General features: G+C 37.1%; 1 protein-coding gene across 3 annotated transcripts in view; it reads right to left on the bottom strand.

Moving 5' to 3' along the window:
* Positions 1 to 11,142, bottom strand: part of LOC103566112 (organic anion transporter 7-like) — a 38,102-nt gene extending 26,960 nt beyond the window's left edge. The window contains exons 1-2 of one of the 3 annotated variants that reach the window (XM_070565365.1): positions 10,440 to 11,142; positions 9,648 to 9,751 (exon numbers count right to left, since the gene is read on the bottom strand). In XM_070565365.1, the coding sequence (XP_070421466.1) occupies positions 9,648 to 9,751; positions 10,440 to 10,841 (506 nt within the window). In that variant the 5' untranslated portion in view covers positions 10,842 to 11,142. The remainder of the gene's footprint in view (positions 1 to 9,647; positions 9,752 to 10,439) is intronic. The other 2 variants (XM_070565364.1, XM_008542395.2) reach the window with 2 other exon arrangements.
* Positions 11,143 to 16,259: the final 5,117 nt, after the last annotated feature.

The raw sequence follows: 16,259 nt of genomic DNA, 5'->3' as shown, positions 1-16,259 counted from the left end.
CAGCTCAATGTTACCATATTCCTGGATACCTTCCCAATTAAAATCCCCATCATTTTTCCTAAGAGTTATTGGAAAGCCTCTTAAATGATGTCTCTACCACCACTTTTGCTTGCTCAGTTAATTACCAACGAAATGAAAATACTGGAGATTAAGAGATTCTATCATAATACTACTCTTAAAGTCCTGTGATGTGTGCATTTCATGTTCAGGGAATAAAGGACTTAAACTCTACAGCCTGCCCTCCACTCCCTCAGAGAATAAGTGGAAAGCCTATGCACAACACAAAAAGCAAGCACCAAAAAAGAGTATTGGAGTATTGGAGAGTAACAGAAGCAGGTAGACTGTGGTGTATGGTGGATGCTCTTTCAGAGGAGACTGATGGGGATCAATGTAAAGAAGATCCCAGTTCCATGGCTATAACTTGGACTAAGGTGGAATCCACACAGTAAGTATAGTGATTCGGTGCATGTGCAAAACCTGCCTTCTTGTGGTCTGGAGAGCCAGGTCACAGACTGTGGGAGACTGGGAAAACTGAAGACAGTGAGGGTTCCAGCAAATGAAAGAGGCAAAGAGGGGATCTCTCAGTTGTGTCTACCAGACATCCCTGATGGGCTCCTGAAACATTCATGTCCTGAAAAAGCTCAAAGCAAGTCAGCAAAAGACGTAGATCTGAAGAGAGTCCAGTCACATAAGAAACAGTGCATTTCAACCTTAGGCATGAAAATTGCTCACTAAAATGAAAGAATCAGTATTACTGATGAATAATAATGGAATCCAGAATTTCCACAACTTAATATTCATAATAGTAAGGATACAATTCAAAATTTCCTGACATGTGAAGAACCAAGAAAATGAAACCTATTCTTAAAAGAATGAAAATGATTTGAATCTTCTCCTGAGATGAGATAAAATTTGGAATTAACCAATAAGTATCTTAAGCTGGTAGTATAAGTATCCTCAAAGATGTAAATAAAATATGATGTATGAAAATCACAGCTCAGAAATACACACTCTCAGCAGAGAAATTAACAGAAACAATCCACAAGAACTGAAATTCTTGAACTGGTAAAGTACTGTTTCTGATATAAAAATTCACTGTATAGAATTAAGAGCCATGCTTACATAAGAGAGAGACAATGTGAACTTGAAGACAGAGCAATAGAAGTTATAGAAGGTGAGGAAGAGAGAGAAACAATCCTTTAAAATAATCAACACAGAGCCTCAGAGTGCTGTTACACCAGGGGCCAGCAAATATTTTCTGTAAAGGACCAGATAATTATTATTTTATGCTTTATGAGCCACATACAGTATCTAGCAATTTTGTAATTGTTTTTTCTTCTTATATTAATTTTTGCATTTCCTTTTATTACAATAAAATATATATAAAATAACATTTTCCTTTTTAGTCATGTTTAAGTGTATAAACCAGTGACATTAATTACATTCACAACGTGGTGGAACCATCGTGACTGTCTACTGCCCAAGCTTTTTCATCACTTCCAAAGAAATTCTGTGCTCAATATGCAATAATTGCTTTTTCCTCCCTTCCCCCTAGTCTCTGGTCACCTCTTATCTACCTTTTTTATCTTTGAATTTGTGGAATCATATAAATGGAATCATACAATAGTTGTCCTTTTGTGTCTGTCTTATTTCACTTGAGAACTGTTTGTGTCCTAAATGTGGTTTACCCCGGAGAATATTCGATGTGCACATGAGAATTATGTGTATTCTGCTGTTGTTGGATATCGTATATATGTGTGTTAAGGCTGGTAGGTTTAATAGTGGTCAAGTTCTGTATTTCTCATTGCTCTTTGGTCTAGTAGTCTGTCCATTATTGAAAGTGGGGTATTGAATTATGTAACTGTTATTATAGAACTGTATATTTCTCCCTTAAACTATGCTAGTGTTCACCGCCTATATTTTGAGCTCTGTTGTTTCATGCATCTATATTTATTATTGTTATATATTCTTCTTGAATTTACTTTATGAAAATCAATATACAAATTCCTTCTTTGTTCTGCATAGTAGTGTTTGAGTTAAAGTCTATTTTGTCTGATATTAGGACTAGCCAAACCAAGTTTTCTTTTGGTGACAATTTGCATGGAATATCTTTTTACATCCTTTCACTTTCAACTTATTTGTGTCTTTAGATCCAAAATGAATCTCTTGCAGACAGCATATAGTTGGATTCTATATTTTTAATCTTTCTGCATTCTTTGCCTTTTGACTGGAGAGTGTAACCTATTTACATTTAAGGTAACTACTGAAAGGAAGGACTTGCTTCTGCTATTTTGCTATTCGTTTTCTGTACATCTTACAGACTTTTTTGTTTCTTATTCCCTGCATTACTGACTTCTTTTTTGTTAACTTGACATTTTCTGTAGTGATACACTTTGTTTCCATTTTTGTTTCCTTTTCTGTATATTCTATACGTATTTTTCCTGTGATACCATGTAATATCCTAAAGTGGTAGTAATCTAGTTTGAATTAATACCAACTTAACTTCAATTGCATAAAATCTCTACTTCTATATAATAATATGCTCACCCTGCTTATGTCATTGATATCACAAGCTACATCTTTAGACATTTAAACATAGATTTAAAATGATTTTAACACATTTGTGTTTTAAATCCTTTAGAATATAAAAAGTAAATTTATACACAAAAATTACATTAATACATGTTTTTATATTTGCCTATGTATTTACTGTTGTCAAAGACCTTTTTTCTTCATATCTATTTCTTCTTTGAGTTACTGTCTATTGCCATTTTATTTCAAATGTAAGGATCCCTTTAAGCATTTCTTTAGGGTAGGTCTAGTGGTATTTAACTATATCAGCTTTTGCTTATCTGTAAGTATCATAGTTTCTAGCTCATTTTTAAGTGATACTTTTCCAGATACACAACTCCTGTTTGACAGTTTTTTTCTTTCAGTATTTAAATATATCATCCCATTGCCTTCTGCCCTCCAAAGTTTCTAATGAGAAATCAACAAATGATTTCATTGAGGAGCCTTTGTATGCAATGAATTGCTTCTCTCTTGCTGCCTTCAAGATGCTGTCTTTCATTTTTGCCATTTTAATTATAATGTATCTCAGTGTGGGTCTCCTTGAGTAAAGTCTATTAGATTTCCTTGAGGCTCTTGGATTTGTAGATTGATATTGTTCACAAAACTTGGGGAGTTTTCTTCATCATTTTTTCACACAATGTCTCTGCTGCTTTCTCTCTCTCTTCTCTTTCTGAGAAATCACTAAGTAGTATATTGGTATGTTTTCTGATGTTTCATAAGTCCCTTAGGTTGTGTTTACTTTTCCTTATTCTTTTTTCTTTCTGTGCATCAGACTTGATAATTTTAACTGCCCTATCTTCCTGTTCACTCTTTCTTTGGCATGCTCAAATCTGCTGTTGAATCACTCAAAAGAAAAATTCAATTCAGTTATACTTTTCCCTCCAAAAATTCTGTTTGGCTCCATGTTTATAATTTCTATAACATTGTGGGTATTCTCATTTTTCATGCATTATTTTCCTGAGTTGTTTTAGTTCTTTTTACGTGTTTTACTTGAGATTTTTGAACATATTTAGGACAGTTGTTTTAAAGTCTTTGTCTGGATGTCCGACTTCTAGACTTACTCATGAACACTCCATGTCAGTTTTTCCCCCCTTTTAAAGGGCCATGTTTCCATTTCTTTGCATGCTTTCTGACTTTTATTTTTTGTGGAATATTGGGCGTTTGACTGTTATAGTGTGGTAACTCTGGAAATCACATTTCACCTCTTTTCCAGGGATTGCTCATTTGTTTTTTATGTGTTGAAGAGTTTAGTAGTCAATTTTTGTGTGTATGTGAAGAAGATTGGCCCTGAGCTAACATCTGTGCCAATCTTCCTCTATTTTATGTGGGATGGCATCACAGCATGGCTTGACCAGCAATGTTAGATCTGTGCTTGGGATCCGAACCTGTGAACCCCAGGCCACTGAAGTGGAGAGTGCAAACTTAACCACTATGCCACTAGGCTGGCCCCCATAGTCTATTTTTTTAGAATTTTCCAAACTATTCTGAAAAACTATTAGCTTATCTTCAGCTAAATTTTGACAGAGATTTTCTTGAATGCCCAGAGGTCTCCCAGTGTTTGCAGATTGGTTCTGTTTTAGGGCACTCCTTAAAGACTTAGCTAGGGTTGCACTGTGGGTAGGTATCAACCTGAGCTAAAAGCTGTAGATATTCTCATGTCTTTTCCGAGTATGTGCTTTACCTACCATTGCATGCGGTTTTCCAAATTCCCCTTTACATATAGCTGTTTTAGAATGTCTTAATTTCCCCAAGAGTCTCAGCTGAGCTTCTCCTTTATGTATTATATAGTCTATTGTATGTCTTCAGCAGTGCTTAATGTATATCAAAATCTTTTCAAATAAATACTCAGAGGAGTGGCAAAGTTATCTGTCCCCTTAGTGTCATCCCCCATGTTAAAACCAAGTGGACATTTATTAACCCACAGAAGATTCCCTACAAAGCACAATAGGATGTGCAAGAGATCCATGAAGCCATACATCTGAAGGTAGGGGTACTGGATTCCTGGAAAGCAGTGGAAGGAGGTGTGTGTATCCCCTCCAACTCTCCATTGGCGGCATTCTAGGTCCTGGGCTTTCACAGAGCGGCCTTTGTGTGACTATAAAAGGAGACAGGGAAGCAGGCAGGTCTGCACAAGAACACTTTTGCTTTAGGAGTTGCATCCCAGCCCTCAGAAATGCTCCAAAGGAAGTGGAATGGCTCAGCCACCATGTGGGTGCCCCACCAAGCACAGCAGACCAGAAAAACTGCCCATGAATCTAGAGCAGGCCCACATTCATGAAAGAAAGTGCCACTTCCATCTAGTGTATCTGTTTGACTGGTCCCAGGCCAAGGCAGAATTTCTACACCAGAGCAAGAGTGCATGTGTGTGTGACCTGCCAAGTGACTGAAGCCAGTGGGAAAACACAGAAGATCCCTATTGGCACAATTTCCCATAGATGTGATAGGTGCTGAAAACACAGCTCCTGCCCCCACCCAGAGGTGGCAGGTGGAATCTGTGACCTGATAATACCACCGTGAGCTGGCAAAGGAACACTTCATCAAACACTATAAAGAAGTACAAAAACACTTCAGAGCAGAAGGAAAATGACAAGCCTGCATAAAACAATCCTGAGGTCACATAAATTTACAATATAAATGGCAGAGAATTCAAAATGATTGTCATAAATAAATTCAACAAGTTAGAGGAAAACTCAGAAAGATAGTCAATGAACTCAGGAATAAAACTAATGAGCACAAAGAATTCTTCACCAAAGAGACTGAAAGTCCAAGAAAAAAAGGAAAGAAATTCTAGGCATGAAGAACACAGTGAATGAAATGAAAAACAACCTAGAAAACTTAAAAACAGAGTTGACATTTTGGAGGACAGAATTAGCAATTTAGAGAACAAATATAGTAATGCTTCAGATGGAGGAGGAGAGAGAACTAACTAAACCTTTAAAAAAATGAAGAAATTTTTCAAGAAATATCTGACTCAATTAGGAAATGCAACATAAGGATTATAGGTATTCTAGAGGGAGAAGTGTGGGAGGAAGGAATGGAGAGCTTGTTGAAAGAAGTAATAGTTGAGAGCTTCCCAAACCTGGGGGAAAAAACTGGACTTACAAGTATATGAAACCTATAGAATTCCTATTCACATCTGTGCAAAAAGAGCTTCACCAAGGTATATAATAGTAAAACTAGAAAAAGTCAATGACAAAGAAAAACTATTAAGGTCAGCAAGGCAGAAGAGAATAACCTACAAAGGAACCCCTATCAGGCTTTCAGTGGATTTCTCAACAGATACCTTACAGTCTAGGAGAGATTGGAATGATAAATTCAAAATACTGAAGGATAAAAATTTTCAGCCAAGAATACTCTATCTAGAAAAACTACCCTTCAGAGATGATGGAGAAAGGAAATCTCCCCAGATAAACAAAATCTGAGAGAGTTCATCACCACCAGACCTCCTTTACAATAAATGATCAAGGATGCCCTTATACCTGAAACAAAAAGACAAAGGTTTGCAAAGCCTTGAGCAGGGTATAAATAGAGAAAATTGCAGCTCTCTATCAGAACAACTCGGCAAACACTTAAACACAAAATAAAAGATAAAGAGAAGGAAAGCATCAAAAATGACTCTAAACACTCTATTTTAATCACAAACTCCAAAGCAAAATAGAATAAGTTGTGACAACAATAACTTATAAGTGGACGGAGAATGGGATGGAATGCTTAGGTTAATGGTGATAAGAGGATATCAGAAAATGGACTATCTCATAGGAGAGATCTTGTATACAAACTTCATGGTAACCATTAAACAAAAAAGCCAGAGCCGAGCCACAAATCATAAAATGAATACTGAAAAAACCATCACAACAAACAAGCAAACTGAAGTGGCAGTCAGAAATTCAAGAGAAGAGAAACAAAGAAAATATAGAACCAGCAGAAAACAAGAGACAAAATGGCAGTATTAAGCCCTCAAATATCAGTAGTCACCATAAACGTAAATGGATTGAATTCTCCAATCAAAAGACACAGAGGAGATGGAGGGATTAAAAGTCAAGACCAAACATTATGCCTCCAGAAAACAGACCTCAGCTCTAAAAACAAGCACAGCCTCACAGTGAAGGGATGAAAGATGATACTCCAAGTAAATGGAAAACAAAAGAAAGAAGGTATTGCCCTACTTATATTGGACAAAGCAGACTTCAAGATAAAAAAGATAATGAGAGCCAAAGAGGTGCAATATATAATGATAAAATGGAAATTCCATCAAGAGGACATAACTCTTACGAATATATGTCCACCTAATACAGGAGCACCAAGGTGTACAGAGCAACTATTAACAGACCTAAAGGGAGAAATTGACCGCAACACAATAATAGTAGGGGACCTGAATACCCCATTTATAGCAATGGATAGATCATCCAGACAGAGTCAATAATGAAATAGTGGATTAAAATGAAACACTTGAGCAGATGGACTTAAGAGATATAGAGAGAGCATGCCATTCAAAAACAGCAGAATACACATTCTCCTCAAGTGCACATGGATCATCTTCAAAGATAGACCATATGTTGGGAAACAAGGCAAGCCTTAATAAATTTAAGAAGATTGAAATCATATCAAGCATCTTTTCTGACCACAATGGTTTGAAACTAGAAATCAAGTGCAAGAAAAATCTGGAAACTCAGAAATATGTGGATACTAAACAACTGAGCAACCATTGGATCAATGAAAGAATCAAAGGAGAAAATAAAAAATACTTGGAGACAAATGAAAATGGAAATACATTGTACTAACTCTTATAGGATGTAGCAAAAGAGGTTCTAAGAGGTAAATTCATAGCAATACCTCAACAAACAAGAAAAATCAATCTCACATAAGTAATCTTAAACTACACCTAACAAAACTAGAAAAAAGGAAGAACAAACAAAGCCCAAAGTCAGCAGAAGGAGGTAAATAACAAGAATTATAGCAGAAAGAAATGAAACAGAGACCAAAAAAAAAAAAAAAAAAAACCAACAGAAAGGATCAATGAACCTAAGAGCCGGTTCTTTGAGAAGATTAACAAAATTGGCAAACCCTTAGCCAGACTCACTAAGGAAAAAAGAGAAAAGGCTCAAATAATAAAATTAGAAATGAAAGAAGAGAAATTACAATGGGTGTCATAGAAACGCAAAGGATTATGAGAGAATACTATGAAAAATGATATGCTAATAAATTGGATAACCTAGAAGAAATGGATAAATTCTTAGAATCATACAACCTCCCAAAACTGCATCAAGAAGAAATAGAGACTCTGAATAGACCAATCACAAGTAGAGACTGAAAGAGTAATCAAAAATATAGAAGCCCAGGACCGGATGGCTTGTCTGGAGAATTCTACCAATCATTCAAAGAGTTAATACCTATCCTTTCAAACTACTCCAAAGACTTGAAGAACACTGAATGCTTCCTTACTCATTCTATGAGGCCAATATCACTCTGATACCAAAACCAGACAAGGACAACACAAAGAAGAAAAATTACGGGCCAACATTGCTCATGAACACAGATGCGAAAATCCTCTACAAAATATTGGTAAACCATATACAGCAATACATTGAAAGGATCATAGACCATGATTGAGTGGGATTTATACTTGGGACACAGGATAGCTCAACACCCTCAAATCAGTCAATTACCACATTAACAAAATGAGGAAAATATACCACATGCTCATCTCAATAATTGCAGACAAAGCATGTAACAAGATCCAACATCCATTTATGATAAAAACTCTCAATAAAATGGTTATAGAAGGAAAGTATCTCAAGATAGTAAAGGCCATTTCTGATAAAACAAATAAATAAATAAATAAATAAAAAGAATTCATTATATGAATATCCTGCATCTTATTCTATTATTGATAGACTTCTGGATTATTTCCAGTATTTGGAAATTATAAGTAGTTGAGAGTTTTATTTTAAAAGTATAAATTTTTTCATGCCCTTCTCCTGCATATAATATTTTTGTTTTTCCTCTTAGCTTTCTAATGAACTTAAAATTGCTTAGATTATCTTGCTCCCTCCATTTAAGCTAGATCTCCACTGTAATCTGCTACAGGCCCCTTCCACCTCACACCTCTACTATTCTGCATTCTATAAAAATTGATATATCTATAATTTCTCATGATAGTTTCACAGAAGACTGGGTTACTGGACTGCTGAAAATAAACACTCTGTCTCTGAACTCATTTATATGTTACATTTACTGCGATATATTTAGTGTTAACATTTCTCAGCTGAGATAACAGTTAATATTATGCTGGTGAAGGGTAAGGGCACCTCGTGTGTTCCACCTCCCTTAGGAGAGATGTGGTTGGGTGTGGGCAATGATTTCAGAGGAGGCCGATTTCAGAAGAGGTACTATCAAGCACAGAATACCCCAAACTTCTCACATGAAAAACTGTGACAGCAGTTATGATTAGATTAATTACTTTACATAATTGTGAATCTTAACTTTAAAAACCTGTTTTTGCAAAACCAAAATTTAAAGTTACTGGCATAATTTTTCCACACACCACCAGTACACATTGCTCTATACCACACAGGTTTTATAGGAACATATACACATCACACTAGGGCAACTAGACCAAGATGACCATTCATTGGAAAGCCACAACCATTCAGCTCACAGACTCCATGAAGGACTGAACACAGGACCCCTGGCCAAGGCCAACAAAGCAGTTTTCCATATCTGTGTCTTCAAACAGGCTGAATCTCATGCCATCAAATATTTTCTTCTTCATTCCCGTGGGTAACACTTTCTCATATTTCTAACCTACATGTTTTAGCACCTCCTCTCTACATCCTGTCCTGATGTGGTTCCAGATTTGATGGAAATGTCATTACTGTGTCCTGTACACCAAGCTCAATGTTATAAAAATAGCACTACCATACTGATTAATACTTCAATTGTATTTCTAGAAGAGTGGAGACCAAGCCAGCTCTAGAAGAGTGTAATTTGCAATATTTGTTTCCTAATGAACGAATGATTCATGAAATAGTGAAAATACCTAGGAATAAAAAAAGCTGTGATCCAGTGATACTCACCTGTCTGATAAATGGCCATATATGATGCTTCCCACCAGCGTTCCAGCCATGAATAAAAATTTAGAAACTGAGTTCAGTAACTGAAATTCACATACCAGGTCCCACTGTAAGAGAAAGAAACTTGCAAAGGAGAGCTCCACAACAGCTTTTAACCCCACAGTAGAAAGACCTTAATATTACTTGTGTATTTTAGTATATTGGACCCCTATCTTCCTTTCCAGCTTCCCTTTCTATATTAGCTGACCATCTCACTTAGATCTCAGCTTAAACATAATGTTTCTGGAAGCCTCCTCTAAAACTGCAGGTTTTATTAATGCCCTGTTTTACTCCATGCTAACTTGTTCTCAACATTGGCCACAGGGTGCAATTATTCTAGTTTTCAAATTTTATTCATGGTTGAATTTCATCATAGACCTTGTTTGACTGGTCTGGGTTAGAATCTGAGCATTGAGGTTTTCATCGATCTCCCAAATACTTATAATTTCCAACCAAATGGTAAGCAATACGGACCTAGCATAACATTTTTAACACATTACAGAAAATTACTTGCTTAAAATTTTGTCTTTCCAAGAATTAAAGCATATGATAGCAGGGTGAAAGTCTAGTTTTGAATTCATTAGTATTATTATTTATGTAAGTGGCTAGCATTTAAGAGAGAAGTAAATAATATTTGCTGAAAGAGTGAAGAATCAGCACTTACATAGCGGCTAAAGTCTTGAAGCACTTTCATTATTTTTTCTACCTCTAAATACCCACACTCTGAGCTCACAGGACTTACATGGGGTCTCTTACCTCAGTCACGATGGTGGAAGAGAAGGAGCTTTGGTCATACACCCAGCCATTCACACAGGCCTCCGTGTCCAGCTCACTCATATTAGGGAAGGTCCCATTCAGGTGAAGGAGATGCCATTGGGGGTGGAGGAAGCGATGACACTTCTCTGGCCTCAGATTTGAATCCAATGGGATGGAGATTCTGAGGACAGCATCTTGGCTGAGGATCCCAGTGCCATTAACAGAGACAGTGTCATTGTCGAGGATGTGGACCCAGCAGCGGTGACCAGGGACAGCAGCAGTGAAGTTCTCCAATAGCATATGAGGGTACACTATGAGGCTGGAGATACAAAAGAAAACTATCTGAAGGATCTGGAATCTCCCCAGACCTCCAACTTGATCCAGGAGGTCCTGAAAGGCCATAGAGGCTGAGCAGGTGATCCCCAAGATGTGGCAAAATGACTGTATCTAGAAAAGTTCAAGGGGAGAAAATGTTTCCTTCCACACTAAGTATGTGATGGCCACACTCTCTCCTCAATTGGCCCCGTATCCCCTCCAAAGCAGGGCCATGGACACTGTTCCTCCACAGTGTTTTAGGGTCAGGTTAGTAGCTATTCTCATTAGTTATAGAGAGAAATATTTTACTGAGGTTCTTCCAGAAGTTAGCAATTAAATCTGTTAATAATGTACTTTGTAAAATTTCTTTTCCTCAGCAGAACTTCAAAGTCAGCATTGGACTTTGATCTACAGAATCTTAGTAAACAATCTAAAATAAACCTGCTACCTGTTATACAGTTCTTTCAGAAAATCTAATTGGTGAGACTCAAAAATGCAATGCTTTTTGATTTTTCTTTGAAAAGAAGAGAAAGCATTTTGCTTGTTTAGTACTGAATTTTGATTAAAAGAGTTAACAAAAACAATACTGAGTTAAATTAAAGCGAGTGAAATATGGTGCCATCCTTCCCTTTTCATAAGTGACATTCTACTTCAGTTCTAATCATACCATACATTCACACTGAAAGTAAGTTACTGGAAGTAGGGGCAAAGTGATGGAGACCAGAAGAGTAAACCAGCGGTAAGCTCATATAGAGGTTTATTTGTATTGGTTTATTGACTCATTCAGATAAGATTTGTGAGGACCTTTTCTGTGCTCCTAGGCATACAGTAATGTGTCAGACAAGAACTCTTAAAGTTCAGCAAGTAAGGGAGAATTGAATAAATACTTACACTCTGATATCACAAAATTCCTATCTGGTACATGCACAATGTGCTAGGGAAGAATTGAAGAGAAAATATGGGATGATGATAATATTAATAATAGTAATAATAATAATAATTAGCACTAAATCATCTACTGAAAATTTCTTTATTTGCAGCTTTATTGAGATATAATTCATATATGATTTGTTAAAAAGCAACATTCAACTGCGTAAATTTGAAGATGTAATTGGATTTCTTAAGCACTTCATGAATCAAGCAGCATCTTATCCAGCTACTAGAAAGGAGTTATTAGGAGGCACACAAAATGGAAAGTTTTTATAGGAAAGAGGGTGGGGTAAGGACACGATTAGCAAGAGAAAAGAAAGTGTTATTTTGGACCAGAACATCTTTTGGGGAGAAAGGGAACTGTCATGAGTTGTATCTTGCAGTTTACCTTACTTGTGCTCAGGAAATTTCAGATTGGCTGTTTAAAGGTCACATTTCTCAGAGGCCTGAAACTGTAATTAAATCTTAATTTGTTGTCATGAGGGGCATTTTGGGCTTGTTACTTCTTTATTTTATGAATTCTCTCCATTTTATTAAAACTCTTGGCCTGACTGAGAGATGTGAAAAAAAAAATTAAGGCATTAATAGCACCATCAGCCACTGCTCTGTAGTTCTCAAAGCTTTTTTCTGTTCTTCTGTGTGATATCTGCAGGTCATGATGTTTTTGCTTAATTCCTGTGATACTTATAGGTCATGTCTTCAGGTTCACAGTACTTAAGTTGATCATTTTCTTTGTTCCTTCTCTGACATTCCAGTCTTAGGGAGATCATTTTCTTGGTGGTTATCAGCTGCAACTTGCATTTAAAGATTTTGAGAGAACACAATGTTACCAAACTAGGTTCATTTTGCCTGCCACGTGATTATGCCAATCACTGAGGTTAAGATTTTCCAAAGAATAAGGGTTTAATCACAAGGCAGCCAAGAAAGGAGGTGGGGAATCAATCTCAGATCTGCCTCCCTGAAAACGAGGACTTGGGGATATGTATGGGGTAGGGGACAAGATTGTCTGAAGTGTGGGAGCAGATGATTGTATGTAAGGAGTAGTGAGGTAAGTGATGATAAGAACAAGTGTAGTCCAGCTTCATGGCTCTTCATAAAACGTATGTTCACAAAATTTTGATGTTCCTATGATCTGAGAGTGGAGCTTTTAGCTTCTTGACATCAAAAATGTCACTTAACAAGCACCTGCATATGCCCAGTTGATGGGTTGGTGGTCTCAATTGGCCTGAATTGGACAGGGAGGATCCTAATTCTTGAAAAACAGCTCAAACATCCACTGCCATGATGACCCAGGTGCTAGGGAGACATTATCTATAGGAACCAAATGAGGGCTGGTTAATATATTGCCTAAGCAACACAGTTAACGATGGGTAGATGAAGAACTAAAAGCTATAGTTAGTAACTGCAAAAAAAAAAAAAAAGAACTTTAGTTAGTAGCTACTTAATCATTAATAGCTAACTGTTTACAGGTTTCGATCCCTCATGTTCTTTGGTCATTCTTCATTCTTGAGGGGTTGAGAGTGATGACCAATCTAGCTACTTCCTGCTGAATTGGGGTGTAGATCTGGCTTAGAAAAATGGAACTGTTTAGCACCTATTTCAAAATATTCTCGTTTCCAGCTTCAGGTTGACATTTTGCATTATTAGAATTTTTGCACTTATTCAACAGCTTTGGTATGACATCAAAAGGCACATTTTTCAATCAATTATCCAACCAGAAGGATAAGAAGTATGGACAAGCAAAATTTTAATAGTCCCTGAAAAAATAGATCTAATCTCTTGGGGAATCCAAGAAAACAGTCCTGAAAACCAGTCTGGACCCAGTTCTTCTGGAGATACCTGCTGTAGCCATGTAGTTTGCTCTCTGATTTTGTCTACGTGAATTTCAACCTCTGATGAGCTGTTGATGTACACACAACATGATGAGTTAGCTATTGCACAAACTCCTCCTTGTTTAGCTAGGATATAATCTAAAGCTATCTGATTGTCCAGGACAACCTTTGCCAATAAACCTAATGCTCTCTTTTTGGCTGCTATTGCCTGTGCCATTTCATTGATGAGTACCCCCAAAGTGTGAGAGAGATTCCTTATCATGTGCTTGTGGGATGCAACACCCCACCAAGGCAGCAAAGTTTGCCCAAAGAAATATAAGGCGTCAACCTCTTGGAAGCCAGCAAAGAATTAGTAGCACCACCCAGCATAGACGTCTTAGTTCTAGAAAAAAGGTTAAGAAAACTTGTCTAATGCTGGGTTTCTCCTAAGCTATATATAAATGTAGGCATAGTCAGGTACCACAAAAGGCAATAACACTGTATGAGCCAAGTAACCAGGCAATTGTAGGACCAACACCGATGATCAAACCCACAAAAAAATACAATAAGGTGAGGTACATACTGTCCGGATTCCTGGTGTAAGCATCTGAACTTTTGTGTTACTTAACTATAAGTCTGTTACTTCTTTAGAGCACTCAAGGAAACTTTCCTTTGAAATTATGGAAATATTTGAAAGGAAAACAAAGTGTCACCGTGGATATAAACATATGGAGTATGAGGGAGTGAGGATGAAGTAGCCTCACTCTATAGCTTATGTTTGTTGCTGGGACAGATTACAGTTATCATTTGGTATGCCAGTCAAGTTTTTCAGGGAGAAGATGAAGCCGTTATCTTAATGATATCATGAATGTTAGAGGAGTAGTTCTAAAAAATTAGTAATAGGCTGTAGAGTTACTTATCTGGTACTTGAAAAGAAAATGGTTCAACCCTCATAGTGGTCTGCTGAGTGCACAGCTGATTTATAAAAAATGGAAAAGTATGACAAAGACAGCAATTATCAAAACAAGTGTGTCTAGGACGTAAGAATCCTACTCAGAGGTGAACATCTCTTTCATGGCTTCCTGAAAAGTAACTTTAAGTTGGTTAGAGATTCACAAGAATAAGATTTAGGTAGTGAGAAGTCAGTGTCTGAAGTATGGAACCTGCCAAGATCATGATGATCGTGGCTACAATGTTCTTCTAGGGTGTGATTCCCATTTCTTGTGGCATTCTGGTAGATGAGCTGAAGAGTGGGTTACCAGCAGTAGTCCATAGGGCCTGGTTTGGGAGGGGTGGAGTTGGTCCTCTGGATGCTTGTTTCTGCAGGACTTTAATAAGACCCAGTCTCCAAGACATAGGTGATGTAGAGTAATATCTGACAGTGTCTAGTTCCTTAATTTCAGTTCCCTTGGGGTCTCCTGGAACAAGAGGAAATTTCGACCAATGTTAGGACTATATTGTGTAAGCACCTTACCAGGTAGTCAATAAGAAGCATTTCTAGAGAAAGAAAAGAAAAACAAGGTTAACATTTTGAGCAAATTATAAACCAGTTTCTTAGGCCAGGGTACAGCCACTCAAGAAGATTTCTAGATGTTAAGGTCAAAGCATCTTTTGCAGTTTAAAATGTCTCTGATGATGTCAACACATGTTCAGGTATCTTTTTAGTGGCTTATACAGAAAGAGGCATGAATCTCTCTTAAGTTTCTATTAAGTTGTCCAGCTTCAGTTTGCAGGGCTTCAGGGGAAAGGGTGTTTCCAGTTTTCAATGATTCCAAGTGAAAACAATGGGAAAAAAATTGAAAGCATTAGTTTGGAGGTTTGTAGTCAGATATTTCAGGAGACTGGAAGAACTCAGGATGCAGTCCAGTTTACAGATAGAAAACAAAAACCTCTGGGGCCAGTCAGGTAACATAGTGGTTGGGTTTGCATTCTCTGCTTTGGTGGCCTGGAGTTTGAGGTTTGGGATCCCAGGCATGAACCTACACACTGTTCATCAAGCCATGCTATGGTGGCATCCACATACAAAAGAGAGGTAGATTGGCATAGATGTTAGCTCAGGGCCGGTCTTCCTCACCAAAACAAGCAAACAAACAGGGGGAAAAAAACCCTCACAGATAATTAACAGAGCTAGAATTAATATTCTTGAATGTGTATTGTAGTTTCTATTAAAACATAATTTTTTCTCTTTAAAATCACCCTCATTTTTACCATACATAGCCAAATTAAGACTAATTGCTTGGAAAAATAAGCCTAGTTTCAATAAACTTGGCCAAATTATATACTTATTCTTGCTGTATAGGCTCCTGTTAAATTTGGTTTGCTAGATCTTTTAATAAGGAATCACAGATTGGACTTTAAATGCTTCTTGGGACCAGGAAAGCCAAGCCAAGGACTTGTCAGACTCTGCCTGCAATACCTACAGATTTGGGTGGATTCATTTCTTCTCTTTAGGTTCCCCAAAATATCCTGAGGTTCCTTGTACTTGCCAGGGAAGTGACCTTCTTTACTCACCTGGTAAGGTTGCTGGGAACCCTGTAAGCAAGGTACCAGACCGTTATTTCCAAGTGTATTTATTCCGTAAAGTCAACCCTTGTTCCTCAAAAGCTGTCTTGTCATATCTCAGTCTGAATTTTTCTCCCAAATATGGCATTCCAGTAAAAGACTTGGTCATGTAACCAACATTCCCATTTGTGTCCTGTTATAAGTAGAACAGATTCTGATTGAACTTATGTAAATAATTTTATTGCCATGAAAACAATACCCA

This window comes from Equus przewalskii, chromosome 11 (genome assembly GCF_037783145.1).
Source record: "Equus przewalskii isolate Varuska chromosome 11, EquPr2, whole genome shotgun sequence".
NCBI classification, from domain to species: Eukaryota; Metazoa; Chordata; class Mammalia; order Perissodactyla; family Equidae; genus Equus; species Equus przewalskii.
The sequence above is the reverse complement of the archived record's forward strand: the minus strand, read 5'-3'. Positions and strand labels throughout refer to the sequence as shown.